At 42.8% G+C, this 15583-nt stretch overlaps 1 protein-coding gene across 1 annotated transcript; it reads left to right on the top strand.

Annotated features, from left to right (window-relative positions):
- Window positions 1-12475: 12475 nt before the first annotated feature.
- On the top strand, window positions 12476-15442 carry LOC149343732 (uncharacterized). The gene is made up of 4 exons (XM_089542447.1): window positions 12476-12524; window positions 13624-13636; window positions 14657-14697; window positions 15174-15442. Exons 1-4 carry the CDS (start codon window positions 12476-12478, stop codon window positions 15440-15442), a joined length of 372 nt encoding a protein of 123 aa, XP_089398573.1.
- Window positions 15443-15583: the final 141 nt, after the last annotated feature.

The raw sequence follows: 15583 nt of genomic DNA on the forward strand, positions 1-15583 counted from the left end.
TAAAAACGTGAAAACCATAGTTAGCCTTGAAGTCTGTAAATTTTTTGGGTGGCATGGAGTGATATCCAGAGAAGAAGCACATTTGCGGCCGCGGCGGAATAACTTCGCTTTAGACTAAATGCAAAGAGGCGCTTCCATTGTGCAATGTCGCAGCATTTAAATAACTCCAGGTAGGGGAAATTAATCCCAAGGCCTCTTTCGCTGTGCTTCTGATTACTGTGGCTTGGTTCTCAATGTTCGCGCAAAGTTGCTGCTTTTGTTTCCTCTCGATGGGCTGTAAGGCTGATTTAGTTCGGGGTCCTTTTATCTTATGATTTAGAATCGTCGAATGGCTTAATATCCTGCCCATTCATTATGCCGTATCTAGGGCTTTTCGTCAATACACAGCCGAGTTATGTTCTACGAGCGCTCCATCAAAGCATGCATGGAAATACACCCCTTCTAGCTTATAAAAAGGGAATAGTTGCATTGCATTGGAAATACAACACGTTTCTTCTAAAGAGTAATGTCCACTGGCCACAGCAGCGGGTTTCACGTGCACTGATGAGAGGCTGCAACTTCTGAGGAGGAAATGGGGGGGGGGGAGGGGGGGCATCCGAGTTTTTATGGAACTTTTGTTACTGAAGTATTCGTGTTCGAAAAGTTGCAGGTGTGGTGAAGAACACCTTTACTCTTGCGTTTTTCGTGAATCAAATTGAGCAAATTGTTTGTCACAACTGAAACACCTTCTAAACGCTCAATGTTCCGATTTTTTGTAAAAGTATTCGACTTGTCAATTTTCGCACTGTATATATAGAAATACCTATCCACTGGAGTAGGTTGCTAAGCTAATAACAAGGCACACCTCTCCATTATTAATTAACGTCTCTCTCTTTCTCTCTCTCCTGCGCATCACATAAACGATCACTGTACCTGTTTTTTGTGCCTTGCAGATTCTCAAAAGGGGAAGAAGGCTGAGGTGTTTTAGTGCAAAGGTTCTTGAATAAACGTTTTTCTCCCCTTCGTCATCAGTTTCTCGCTTTTAAATAATTTCTTGTGTATATGTGCGCCATGACTTGTCAAACAAAAGGCAAATTTGAGTTCTGTGATTGATTGAATGGCTGCCACTATTTACTTGCTTCACCGCGCAACGTTTAATTAACACTGCCCTGTGGTTTCTGCGGCTACATTACCTGAAAAATTTTCTCATCGCACCCGCTCACCTCACTCTCTGCCACGTCCTGCCTACATACACATCTATTAGAATTCTTTTCGTTTCCTAAAGGCCCACCGGTTAAATTTCACTTCATTTTTATTTTATCACGTGATGCAATAAAAGCCCAGTCAGGACAGAATGCCGATGCTGTCACGGGCTTAGCACCTGCAAGGTCAAAAAATTCACCTGCTAAGGTTTTATACACCATCTTCACCATATGGGTAATGACGTTGCACCTGTTTTCCTTGCGAGTGTGCACTAAATTAAATGCCAGTGCCTAGCTTTCTTTTGACCAATTTTGCGCTACCTCCGCACTACAGAGCATGCTCGAATCTCGCCATATTAAACTGGCTAATGTCGGTTACCTTACGCTTATTGATAAGATTTGACTGTTCTGCCAGTTCTATTCAATCCATGGGACTTCAGGGCCTCATGCTTTCACGCTTCGTAATAATCTTTTTCGTCTGGTGCGAGAGTGTGCAAGCTTTCTAGCTACCCTGCGGCTACTTCTATTGCGTACTCTTTAATTGTATTTATTAGGTTATCATTATTGCCTCGGACTTTAAAGTCATCACTGCAGATTAAAGCGGAACATACGTTCCAAAGTGAGCTCCCGATTTCATCTACTGCCCATGCTACTGCCAACTAGTTGAACTGCTTCTTTCATACTACTTTCCTCTATTTCCTTTTGAAATAGAGACTAATTGGGGACCACATTATATGACAGAGAGTTATTTACTGCCATCCATCCAAGTGCTCCCATAAGGCTAATAAAAAAAGCTGTACGGCTCTCTTGGAAACTTCGTATTAAAAGAAAAATCCTTCCTGGTCAGTGGTTCGAACCCGGGACCACCGCTTCACCTGAGCAAAACTACTTTGATCGATTCGCTCTCTCCCTACTATATCCTAGCCGCCCCGGTAGGGTCAGTTGGCAGAGCGACTGCCGCGGAGAAGCGGTTCTATGAGCGAACCAGAAAAATATTTCTTTAGCTACGAAGTTTCTAGAAAGCTGTATAGCATTCCTTCGTAGCCGTGAGACTGTGCTTGGTTGGATGCCAGTGACTAAATTGAGTAAATTGCTCCCTTATCACAAATTTACTCTAACTGGCGGGATTCTCCTACACATTCGACCCAGAACTCACCATTATGTTGTCACTACTACACTCCTTCCTGAGCATTTTCCCACCCTGCACGACGCCAGTCCGTGAGCGCAGTTAGAAGCCTACTACATGTTTCCGATAGCCAGTAGTGCTCCTCCGTGTCGACATTCAGTTCTCCCGTTTGCGGAGCAAGAAAGCCATGATCCGCAAACCATTTAGTTCTTCGAACTCAATAAGTACCCCTTCTACACTTAGAACCTACCCCATAAGTTTTCATTGCTTTATTAGCTGTCTGGTCTTGCCAGCCTTCGCATTTCAGTGCCCCATAACTGCAACATAGTGTGATCTCCCTTTACTCATTGCTGTTTCTACGACCCCCCAAGGAACTTTTTGATTATGTCGTCGGCATGACTGATTATATGTGTGTTGGCCTGTTCAGCCTTGGACTTGTATCTCTTTAAAACCTAATTACGATAATCTTGTCATTCCTGCAGTATTCAACTCTGTTGCCAGACTAACTAATTACAATTCCTTCATCTAGCTCAAGGCGGTCCGATTAACCAGGGTACCACAGTGCGTGCCCGTCCTTAAAATCTGTATATGCTTTACTGTCGTCCTAACTTCGAAAAGGAGTGTAGAATCCCATTTCAAATCCGCTACTTTCTCAAACAGAAACGGTAGTCTAGTTTCAGAGGATAATGTTCAAGCACTAAAAGTTGCCATGTTTTGTTTCCAATGATGGTCTCTCTGGACCCAGGGATTCTGAAACCTTTGGCGTCGTGAGTGGTCTGACAACCGCCTAGGCCAGTTGTCCGCAATTGGTCGACAATGAGGGTTGACGGTTTATTGGAGAATCAATGTAAAGTCGTGGTAAGATACACAAGAATGGCCACCATTTGTTGTGGTGAGAGAGTGGGTTATCAGTTCTGGTCACTGTGTTAACGCCGCACCCCAGGCAGGTATAGCACCGTGCAGGTAGCAGTGAGGTGGCAGTGTGACACCACGGATTTTTCGTAAGCTAACCTCGTATACATCGAACCTTAGTATGGCACCTTGTCTATAACGAGATTAAATGTATTAACCTCAAAATACCAAACCTCAGTAATCGACCTGAAATATAAAAAATGAGTATTCGACCTCAAATATAGAAAGCTAACCTCGTATACATCGAACCTTAGTATGGCACCTCGTCTATAACGAGATTAAATGTATTAACCTCAAAATACCAAACCTGAGTAATCAACCTCAAATATAAAAAATGAGTATTCGACCTCAAATATAGAAAGCTAACCTCTATACATCGAACCTTAGTATGGCACCTCGTCTATAACGAGATTAAATGTATTAACCTCAAAATACCAAACCTCAGTAATCGACCTCAAATATAAAAAATGAGTATTCGACCTCAAATATAGAAAGCTAACCTCGTATACATCGAACATTAGTATGGCACCTCGTCTATAACGAGATTAAATGTATTAACCTCAAAATACCAAACCTGAGTAATCGACCTCAAATATAAAAAATGAGTATTCGACCTCAAATATAGAAAGCTAACCTCGTATACATCGAACCTTAGTATGGCACCTCGTCTATAACGAGATTAAATGTATTAACCTCAAAATACCAAACCTGAGTATTCGACCTCAAATATAAAAAATGAGTATTCGACCTCAAATATAGAAAGCTAACCTCGTATACATCGAACCTTAGTATGGCACCTCGTCTATAACGAGATTAAATGTATTAACCTCAAAATACCAAACCTGAGTAATCGACCTCAAATATAAAAAATGAGTATTCGACCTCAAATATAGAAAGCTAACCTCGTATACATCGAACCTTAGTATGGCACCTCGTCTATAACGAGATTAAATGTATTAGCCTCAAAATACCAGACTTGAGTATTCGACCTGAAATATAAAAAATTTTCATGTGTCACTTCGGATCTAATGAACCATAATGTGCCACCTGGACTTCGGAAGTAACTTAGTTTCTTCAGCTGCGATATAACGAACCTAATTGTACCACCTCAGATATAACGAAATTTGTTCTGTCAACCTAGGACATAACAATCGTCTGGCTTATAATGCGTTCGAACGCTGCACCGAGGATCGCCAGAGATTTTAAATTTCATGGAGGGAGGAATCTTTTATCCAGTGCAGAAATGTACGTACTGGATAGGAACCGCGACCTTTATGCACGTCACGACGAATCACTACTTCTACGCCATCGCTTAATCGCTCACTAGCCCCTTTTGCTCTGTGGTGCTTAAACAAGGAATTCCAAAGACCTATGTCTGCTGTGGATAATTTTTAATTGAAGAAGAGGTATTTGCATCATCTATTTGATTCTCATTACGAAAGGCAGCCACTGCAGGCGTCTTTGAAGGCAAAGTGACCGTCGTCATGCTTGTAGGTTTTAAGAGCGGTCTCTGAAACCAATGCTCATAAAGAGCCTGTTTTAGTATACGCGTATGGACATTCAGACAATTGAAATAATAAGTTAGTCCACATTAAGGCCCATTCGCACTTGCGAGTCGCAGGGGTAGTACGAAAATTTTGGTCGGAAAGCAACAGTCGCAGGCCAGTCGATCGTAGATCGATTTTCCAGCCTTGCGACTGCGAGTCGCAGCCGGCTGAACCAATCAGCGAGCGAACCAAGCCTTCCGGAAGGACGCCGCTTGCGGGCGCGCAGGGCGATGAGCCGCGCTGCTTCCTGGCTGCCCGAGCCTTCTCTAAGCCCAGCTGGTTTCACAGCTGTGCCGCTGCTGAGGGCGCTTCGGAACTGGCCAGCGGTGTTATGAAGGCGCTACTCTCGTCGCCGCTTTGTCGTAAACCCCGTCTCATCTTAAAATAAACATGAAGAAACCCCCAATTTTCGCGCCGCCTATGGCAGCGGAGCAAACAGACGCGAGGCGATCGAGCCGCACAAAGGACCAGCAGCATCCCAGCCCACCACAACCGCTGGTCACAGTGCATGTAAAAATTGGTCCATCACAGGACGTGAAGCGACAAATATGCGCTACGAGTATATATTAATTTTCTGTTTTACATTTTTGTTTCCAGAATGATGGCATTGCATCCTTGCATCTGATTTCGCCATCGCATTTTCGTTCAGCTGCAGGATGTGATTTTGGTCGGAACAGGCCGATGGTCGGGAAGGTGGAGAGAGAAAGAAAAGAACGGAAAATAGTGACAAAATAGTGAGAATTTTTATGAGGGTACATCCAGGACATGCTGGGCTTGCGAGGTAAATCACTGATTGCAGCAACTGCTCTGCAGCTTCCCCTCTACTCTCCAATTTGTCTGCTCCCCTGCGTTTAGAGGATGCACTCTCAGATGTAATGGCGGAAGATATGGCTCACGCGGTCTGAGTTCGCCGATTTCCATTGGTGTCAAGGCGATAGGAGAAATCCTCGTCCTTATTAGTCATGATGAGATTACATGACCTTCCTGTGGTGACGCCTTCGAGGACTAGATTTTTGATTGTGATTAACACGCTAATATGACTGCAGTGAGCTAAGGTGATGATTATGGTAAAGCCGAGGAAGATTCTCTTTTATAAATAATGATGAAAAAAAAAATACTATCGGCGCAATAAGGATTGATCTAAAGCTGCAATTTGTTGGACGTCTAAACGTTGCAACTAATTTTGAGAACTGGCTTCTCCTGCTGCTTCCTTTTCTTGTAAATAATTTTTGATGGTTCACAAGCGTCGATGGCCCCATTTGGAAACGTTAGGTCCAGAGCGGTACTTGAGGAGAAAATTTGTTTTCCAGAAACTTACATCTATTCCCGACAACGCAGGCTTCCATAAGAGACTTCTTGTGCCGTCATCGTTGTAGGTTATGTCTTTACTAAAGCTATCAAATTGTTCTAGGCTCCCACTTTCTGGTCGGATCTGATTGGCTAATTTTATATTCAGGGAAAAAATGCATGCCTGCTTCCTTCAACGAATTGGCATGACTGAAAACAAGTTTTTCACTATGTTTACAACTATGATTACCAGCGAGAACTTTTATAGGCTGCTTGAAATTTCTTCATATAGAGCATGTGTAATCCCGGTGGGCAAAACCATGTCCTTTTTGTTTTATTTCCAATCCTGATGTCAGGGTAACGGTCTAATAAAGACGGCATTCTGATAAGGTGGCATGTGACAAAATATATACGACACATTGCAAGGTTCTGCACCTTGTCGCGAAGACCAACAGCTTTGCTCATTTAATTGCAATTCGAATGCAAAAGATGGTTCCTTAGTGTGTTGTAACTGACATCGATTGCCTACAAAAAAAATTCAACCAGATGTAAGAAAGGACCAGAAACACAGGAATATTAAACAATTTCGGCAATATTTTTCTTGAATGTAAAGTTGCCAGCTAAGCACAAATTTTGATATTTGAACGTCGTCGTTGCACCTGCGCACGCCTCATCTTGCTCTCTTCGTCCTGATAATTACACAGAGTTATTGCGTGAACACTTTTTATATGCATCGAGGAATAGTTCCAGCATTGTGAAGGCAGTAAATTCAATTCAATTTATTTCTTTCCATGGAAAGACGAGCTGAGGCAAAAGGCTGACTTGCCTGACGAAGGCCTCAGCACCCATACGCGGTTTGCAATGCAATGGCAAAAGTAAAACATTTGAAAAAATCTTACTTATTTTGCAAGCTAGGAAAAAAAAAGGACGCATATGCAGGTTGTAACACAATAATGCATAAAAAACAATTTGCAAAACACACTTTACTGCATTAAGTTCACAGAGAAAGAGCAGGCAACACAACCAAGGTTTACTGATCGGAAAACATAATCATCAAACAAAGTAGCATGATTCACAGAATACACACAGTAACTGTAAGGAAATCTCGAGTGAAGTATTATGGAAATTGAATGTTACTGCTTATTAAGTAATGTTTAAGGTTCTTATTGGACAAAGATGGGGAAGAATTGAAGTCAAGAGGTGACGATAAATTATTTATGGCTGTAGGAACTTGGTAGCGTAGTGTCTGTTTACCGTAATTGAACCGAATTTTAGGAACCAGTTTTCCTTGCTTTCGGAAGTGGTACGTTGTGGAAGAATTGTCAGGAATGGAAGCGTATAGTCGGTTTTTGTGAATATATATATTGAAATATTCGGAAGAAGTATATCTGATCTACCTTCAGAATGCTGTGTTTGATGAAGTGGCATTGATGGGAGGTTTTGTGGTCGGCCGTGACATCCTTCAATTGCTCTCAGTGCTTTCTTTGGTATCTTAATTAATTTTTCGCAATTACCAGAAGTTGTAGTACCCCAGACGAGGATGCAGTAACAGATTTTAGAGTAAAAAAGCTCATAATGTATAGATATTGTTAGCCACGAGGTATCATGCCAGCCAGTCGGTAAAGGCAGCCAACTGTTCTGATGAGACTGGAAGGATGTTTCAAAGTATGTGCATTCCAGGACAGTGTCTCAATAAACCAAACACCAAGAAATTTGTGACTGCAAACTCTGTCAATCGCAGTGTTAGCATAATAAATATTAAGCGAATGCCGTTCTATAGTGTTAATAGGCCTGAAAATTATGTAGTGAGTTTTCGAAAGATTTAAAGATAGTCTGTTTGCCTGCAACCAGGATGGAAGGTTATTTAGGTATGCATTTGCCTTGCCTTCCAGATTGCACAGAGCTTTATCACTGAAAACAGTGTGTCATCAGTTTACATTACCATGTCTGTTGAATCTGGTATATTACATATAACATTAATGTAAGTTATAAATAATGGAATGATGGAATAAAATAATGGAATGTAACGAAATAAAAGCAGGCGGTAATAAATAAACAAATATATGCAAGAGCCAAAGAATCCTTAGAAACTTCCCATTGTAACTGTGGACATCTTCCTAATTCACCAGTATATCCATTTCTACTGTTATGATCCGACCGATGGGTCGCCTTTCTACATGTTAGCGAACCTCACTTGCTGCTGTGCGCCGTTACTGGCTTATACTGAAATGCATGTCCTCTGTAATTGCGGTGAGAGCGCAATCACGGGCAATAACACAGGCAGGAAATATATACAGAATAACAAGACGGGGTAAAAAAAGCAAAGGTAGCATACCAGACGTAGGTGTACAAGGGAAGTGGATGATGAAATTCTCCCACAACACGCTTCATCTTACTAGTCCCGATGCGTCATCAAAGACGCTAGAGTACGGCTTCTCGTGATCGCTTACGATAGTGAAATCTCAAGCTCCCAGAACGTGCGTCTTGTAGTCCGTCGATCGCGTCCATAACACTACTTCAAACAGCCAGCTGCTCCCGGTGGTCTCTCGAAGCACACGCATAGTTTGGTCCTCACGAATGACCTGCAGTTGCGGGTACTACATCACCGTATCTAGCCTCGGTCTCCGGGGCTGCATCTGCTACACATCTCGTCATGACCGCACACCACCTCCATCCAAACTTCTGTTTCAAGATTTTTGCTTCCTCGCCATCGTCCCCTTCATGCGCACTTCTTTTTCTGCAGTCATGCGTCATCAAAAGACACGTCTTTCGTGTCTTCAGGTGCATCACAGCAAAAAAAAAAAAGGTAGTAGAACGCAATTACCGCCCTTTAAAGTTCTGAAAAATGAATCGCATTTCACTTTCATTGAAGCCTAGATTTTGTCAAAAATTCTGAAACCTCCTGTCTGAAAATATCCAACAGAAACTATGGTAGGGTTCTAACGCAGTTAAACCGAGTAGAAGTGCGAAAGCATGTGTTTAGCTTCATGGGCTCACGGCTTTTGCTTTGCTCGGTTGTCATTACGTCTGGCGGCGATATTAGACTCAGGTTAAGCTCGGATCGAGGTTATGCTGATCTGTGCTATTCGCACCGCCGATGGAAGTTGATGAAGATGACCATGTGCAATGCGCAGCGCGAGAGTATGGTTTAGTTTAACACAAGACGTGATCAGCTGCGGTGATAGCATAATGCTCTCGTGCAGTGACCAGCGAAGCTGTTCTCTGCCGCAGTTAGAGGCAGTATTTATTTATTTATTAATTTAAGCTCAAGGTCAAGGATTCAGCAATGAATCGGTATTGAAAGCTTTGGTGGTGAAGTAGAGCTTTTGTTCGGAAAAAAAAAGATTTCCTCAAATGTCCTGGTTAATCTAAAGCAACTTAAGTGCGATAGCACGTTTACCTTTGTTTATCTTCATTTATTATCCCCTAGCTTGAAACCAACCTAAAAACTCGTGTTGCACCTGCATGCTCTTGAAGTTATTCCCCTGCTCTTTTGTTGGGATTAGTGGCCTCAGCTGCTATTTGGGATTCGAGGTGCCATTCCCCACGTTCGGCGTTCTCTGAAGGCACTTGTGGACGCCTCTCGACAGCGCTTTCCTCCAGCAGCTTCATCACTGGCCTTTTTTTTCCCCACTTGTCTCGTTCTGCACACCGTTTAGCAAGGTGGTACTTCGCTGCACGTTCCTACAGTGCCCATAATTCGCCATTTGTTTAAAGCATGTAGATACCAAGGAAACCGCGTTTCCCGACTTCATCTTCACTTACCCGCGCCTCCTACCACTGGCTGCAGCTGGCGTAGCGCTCCTCTCAGCTCTGTAGCCTACAAGGCACTACCATGTAGGATTTCCGCATTGCATGTCGTAACTAACTTCAAAGTCGCATCCCCTTCACCCGCCTTCACATCCTCCTCTCTACTCTTACGCAGAACATTCCTGTGATCTGGATCCCAGGATGCCAGTCGATGCCCGGCAATGAAGCTGTGCATCGACACGCTCGCGCGCTCATTCCCTGAGCTTCCCGTCATTTATATCACATTTATGCCTCCCAGGTACTTACATATACGGAACTTTTTTAAATTTACAGGCTACCTCGCCGCACAATGACACTTCCAACTATCAGCCTCTACTGAGGAGCAGTGCACAACCGTCGCCTTCTAACACCCTTCTTACCTAATCTCTTCTCAACCTTTGGTACCGTACCCTCCACTGCCCTAACTGCCTGCACTGCGAGAAGCATGCTACTTCTTACCCCGTGGTGTGGGCCTCCCAGGTCACTCCCTCTTTGCCACCGCTCCCTCACCTATGACCGAGGAATGGGAAGCTGCCCTGCAGGGCCCCTTCCTGGAGCGCAAGCTATGTATGGACAGCCACGCCGCAGCTGCAGGCTAGGCCAAAGGAACAGACTTCGTTAACCGTGATTTCATGACATGTACTGCTTGCTGAATTTGTTTCCTCGTACTGTATTTTGTGTGTATGTCTTGTTCTTGTGGTCTCGCGCTGTGCTTTCTGCCGGAACTGTGGGCACAATGGGCTTCCAAATTGTATATTGCAGCTTTTTCTGTTGTGTCCCTTCTCAAGGATATATGCTGCGAGAGAAAAAGAAAAGAAACACCACGAACAACTAACTGCTGATCAGCATAAGCAAATCCGTATGACAAGTTCTTGGCCTACGCGCCTCAAAACATGATGGAATTCGTACTACGTTCGCAACCGTTGCTCAATAGAATCTGCATTGTGATGGCTTTAAGCATACTGACCTGCACTATTGTAGGTTTTCGCAGACGCTGAGAGCTGCGATAGTTATGCAGGGTCAAACCATGATGGCCGGAAATCAGTTCTAAATGAATATCTATGCAGCACAGTTACACAAGCCAAATGCCTTCATTCTGTTTCTTATACTGAGCGGTGAGTGCGTCCTATCATTCAGAGCACAGCTAAAAACAATTATGTCAGGAGCGATGTCCTCAATACCAAGCAGAATGTGATCATGCGGTCAACGCATCTTCAGTGCCGGTCCTAGCATCATCAAAATGGGCCTTGATATCGCATTGCGTTCATGGCAACGAGCGCATTGTGCTCTGCCCGATATGATATCGTAGGTCACATCACTGCCTACGCTACATAAAAGCTGTCCTTCACAACCCTTGGCAGTATCCTCTGTCTTTGGGCTAAGAGAGAAGGTAAGCACGTTTACTTCTGGATGCAAAACAGCTTCTTGTGCCGTGTTTCTGTATTTTGACCATAGTGCCAAAAGTTATTTATTTGCTATGCTCCTGCTATTCAAGTACGAACTCAATGCTGTGTGAAGGACTTCTTCCATTTTAAGATTACCTAGCTTTTAGGACAGAGTGCGATATGATTCGTAATATATTGAGTAAAAAATGAGAAAATAATGTATTTTATAGCTGCAATATTCTCGTAGAAAAAGTAATGAAAGAAAAATGTTATATGTTCATATTCGATGCAAACTAGAATTTGCCTGTGTGGCCTGAGGTGGCACTTGGCACTTAGAGACCGAACTTATTCAAAATCAATAGGCTTCAGGAGCAGTTTTTTCGTAAATTCCGCGATCGTATTGCTGGCAGGATTTCCAGCTTTCCTTTCAGACTAAATAACTAAACGTATTTCCCTTTTATATACTGCCGACTTGTTCTCTATATATCCCGTATTGAATATTAAGTTCTCTGCCCCAATAAAAAGCACCACAAGTAAGTGCTGGCAGTTTCGCGCTTCTATGTTTCTAAATTGCATATACACTCAATATACATATACTCTCATATACACTCAATGCATATACACTCAATGTAAGGATCGCTGAATTCTTAATTTATTCATTTCGATACTTTCCAAACCTGACGCTCTTCGCGCATATGTCAGGTTCAACACAAATTATTTTTGAGCCTCCTTTTGATTTTCGAACTTATCATCAACTCTCTAAAATATTACTTTTAGGTCAAATGCGTAAACGTTCTCTTCTTACACATTTGATTTCCGAAGTTTTTATTGCACTATTGCTTCGCGTCTAGTTGTTCTTATACCGCTTGCATGTTTACAGTTATTCCTTGTCCTCTAAGGATGTATTGTCGCATTTCAATTTATCGCGTTTGATTTGATTTTTTTTATATCCTTTCCAATTTGCACTCATCTTCATCTATAGTTCACGGCGAATTTAGGCGCAGATTTTTCGGAAACCGTAGTTAACCTAAAGCTAAAGACAAAGTTGAACTTATCCGAAATATTTCGTCGGAATGTTAGGCAGCGGCGAAACACTTACTCCTCTATAAAACCAAGGGAAACTCGAACCACGGCTGGCAGATACAAAACAAAGTACATGCTTCAGTGTGTACGAAAAAAAAGTGTGGTACTGAGTGAAAATTGGACCATCATAGTGACAACTGCTTTTTGCGCAGGAAACTATTCACCATGCAGATGTTCATTTTCCTCGTCCTTTTGGCGGTCACTACGACATTAGGTGAGTGTTTTGTGTGGAATGTCATTACTGGTATTAGAGTCAGCAAAACCCGTGATATGATTTTGCTAATGTTTGTAGTGCTGGGATGTGATCACCACCACAGGCAAATAGTTTTGCAAAAGCTTTTTTAGCCTCCTGAAGCGAACTACTATTTAAGTAGGTAGGTTTAAAGTTTAAGTCCGAAAAACATAGTTTCTTGAAGGAATGGGAACAGCATTTAATGAAGTATGCACCTTCTATGCACACCTTATGGCCCTTTAGAAAATATATATGCTGCCAATCACATTGCGCAGGACATATTTTTTGCCTGCCGACTGCAGTACTGATAATAAGACTCTTATAGGTTTTAATAATCCTCATGAGTAGCAGAACCAGCACCTTCCTTTTCTCAAGAGATTGTAAATACACAAACTGTGCTCCGCTATATAAACTTTCCGCAATGGGGAGGCGGTTCTGGAAGCTCTGCCATTAATTAAGGTTCTGATATGGCGTTTTAATTGCTCACAAAAATTGCCCCAGAATTTGATGCGGGAGAGAAGACGCCATAACGAAAGGTGCTGAAGGTGATCATGGTACGACAAGTCGCCGCACTGCATGCTACTCTCCTGGCATAACGTTTGCATTTAGACAGTCAGTGCTGTCTATGCGTATAATAAAAAAATCACCTAACAAACATAAACAAGCATTGGGTCACGTGTTGCAGAGCAGATTTTTGCTCAGGTTTCTCGCATTTGAGGCAAACACGATCATAAGGACTCTGACTTTGGTTACTGTCACATTATGTTTGCATGCGTCCTCTAGGATAGCATAATATCCCGTGTTCTGCTATTATAGTCAGGTATTTCTCTGAACGACGCCGAGGGCTCATAGGTAATCAAATCCTCTCCTTCTCTATTAACCTTGTGACTCGAAAAATTCCCACGGTAATATGTAGATGTTACGTGAGCAGGGGAAATGTATTCGAAGACTCTGGTCATATCTACAAGAATAAACTCAGATGCAGAACACATACTTGAAGTTATCAGTAAACTTTGAGGTTTTGAGTGACTCCATTAACAATCTTTGTTCTCTTTTTACTCTTTCATGCGATGCCTACCAGATGCAGCTATTGTGTAAGTGCGTCTTCTTCAAAATGTTTTCTTTTCTATCTGGAGTAAAGTTGATGGACATGCTGCGTACAGGTGCACTATACACTCAAGATATGAAATAATTATACAAGTTCAAAGATACTCTATGGCTAACGCAAAATTATAAATTCAGTTTTGTCCCCATGTCATTCCTTAATGCGAGTTACTTGAAAATAACCGGAGAATAGAAAAATACCAATTTCACATACCCTCGATGTGGGCACATTTAGAATGTCCATCAGCCAAATTAGGATGCTGGCTGAATGCAAACTGAAGCATTGAAGTATTAAACGAGCATAAAAGGGTGGAATGTGTGAAACTATGGGGTAAAACATGCGAAAGACTTCTGTATTGGAACTTAAAATGGACACAGCAGTCAGCTAAAGTGGCAATGGCGTTAAGCGTTCTCTGCAACGTTAAACGCTGGGTAATTGGCTCGATATGACGACCGGTGTGATGACGGCAGACTATGAGCGCAGAAGCTCTTGCTAAAATGAAGAAACCCAGCGCCACCGAAGGAAAAGTCGAAATTCGTAATCTCACCATAGACGACGCAATCTGCGTACTGCTCCATAAAATTTCAAAATTTTTTAGGCGAATCTTGAAAATGGTCGTGGTTTTACGCTCCAGTAGACTGATCATTTCAAATACACAGAAAAAGAAAACTTGCAAGCTTTATCCACAAAGGTCACACACTGCAACCTCTGAGTTTAATCGAGTTGTCGAATGCTTATCCGCTTCCTTTTAATACTGAAAGCCTTCTGCCATCTTCAGGTGTATTAACCGCTGACAAGATGTATTTTTCTACGTTGTTTCCTCGGGCTTAAGTCAAAATGGTTGCATTTGTCTGATAGAAAATTTTTGTAATAAACATCTCTTTGCGGTGAAAGTTAGCGTCAATCTACGGAATGTCTACGAACCTACAGAATATGATTAGTTCCGTGGACAGAGGTAACCTGAGCAAGTATTTTTTCTAATTTTAGCATTGGTATGTTTGCCTTTCAGACAAGAAGCAGGAGGTATTGAGGGGGAGAAAATTCGGACAGGTGAGGAACGCTTATTTCCGAACGAGCAGCACTTAATGATGCTTGCCTTTAACCAACCATATCGTGAGATACAAGCTTGGTGCATTACTTTTTTTTCGTGTGGTACTCTTATCGCACCTCATGTGAGTTGCTGAATACAGTTTCCTGGGATATAAACCCTCGTTACCTGTGACCTAAAGTATGGCCCGCTCAAAATTTGTAGTGTTCACAACTGAGGGCCCGTCTCTGCTGTTTTTGTATTGCGTACTCTTTTTCATAGGCTCCTGAATCATGAGGTACGGGACCTCATAGTTCTCACAAATGGTTGGTTGGTTGGCCTCAAATAAAATGGCATATCCAAATGCGTAGTAACTTTACCGAAATTCAAAAAATGGCGCTTAAAATTCAAGCCTCCTCCGCAGCACAAATACACAGAAGCCAGTGCACGTGACCTCAGCGCACTAAGTAAATGTTGACGCCTGCTCTCACAATTGCAGACATCAACCCAGCCGCACTGACCAAGGCCGGAAAGACAGTGGAGACGCTTGGGAAGATCCTTCAGGGCGGCATTTCTCTGAGCACGGCTGAGGAGCGTGACAGTGTTCTGGACGCCATCAACGCCCTTACTGTCACGGGAGAAGAAACCGATGAGCACTCTCTCATTTTGCTCATTGCGAAGGCAATTGTAATTGGAGCCGTGACGGGCGCTGCAGGGGCCGGCATAAAGCACGTTGTGGAAAAGGCCGCGGCGAAGCGAGAAGGCTAATAAAAATGTGTGAACTATACTTAGCACTGAAGTGTGGAATTTGTGGCACAGGTGCCAATTCATTCACTGCTCGCAGTCACCTACTCTTTCGGCTTAGAAACGCGCCGCGGTGGCTGAGTGGATATGGCGGCTGCCGAGTCG

This window comes from Amblyomma mixtum, chromosome 5 (genome assembly GCF_055824585.1).
Source record: "Amblyomma mixtum isolate Tamu chromosome 5, ASM5582458v1, whole genome shotgun sequence".
NCBI classification, from domain to species: domain Eukaryota; kingdom Metazoa; phylum Arthropoda; class Arachnida; order Ixodida; family Ixodidae; genus Amblyomma; species Amblyomma mixtum.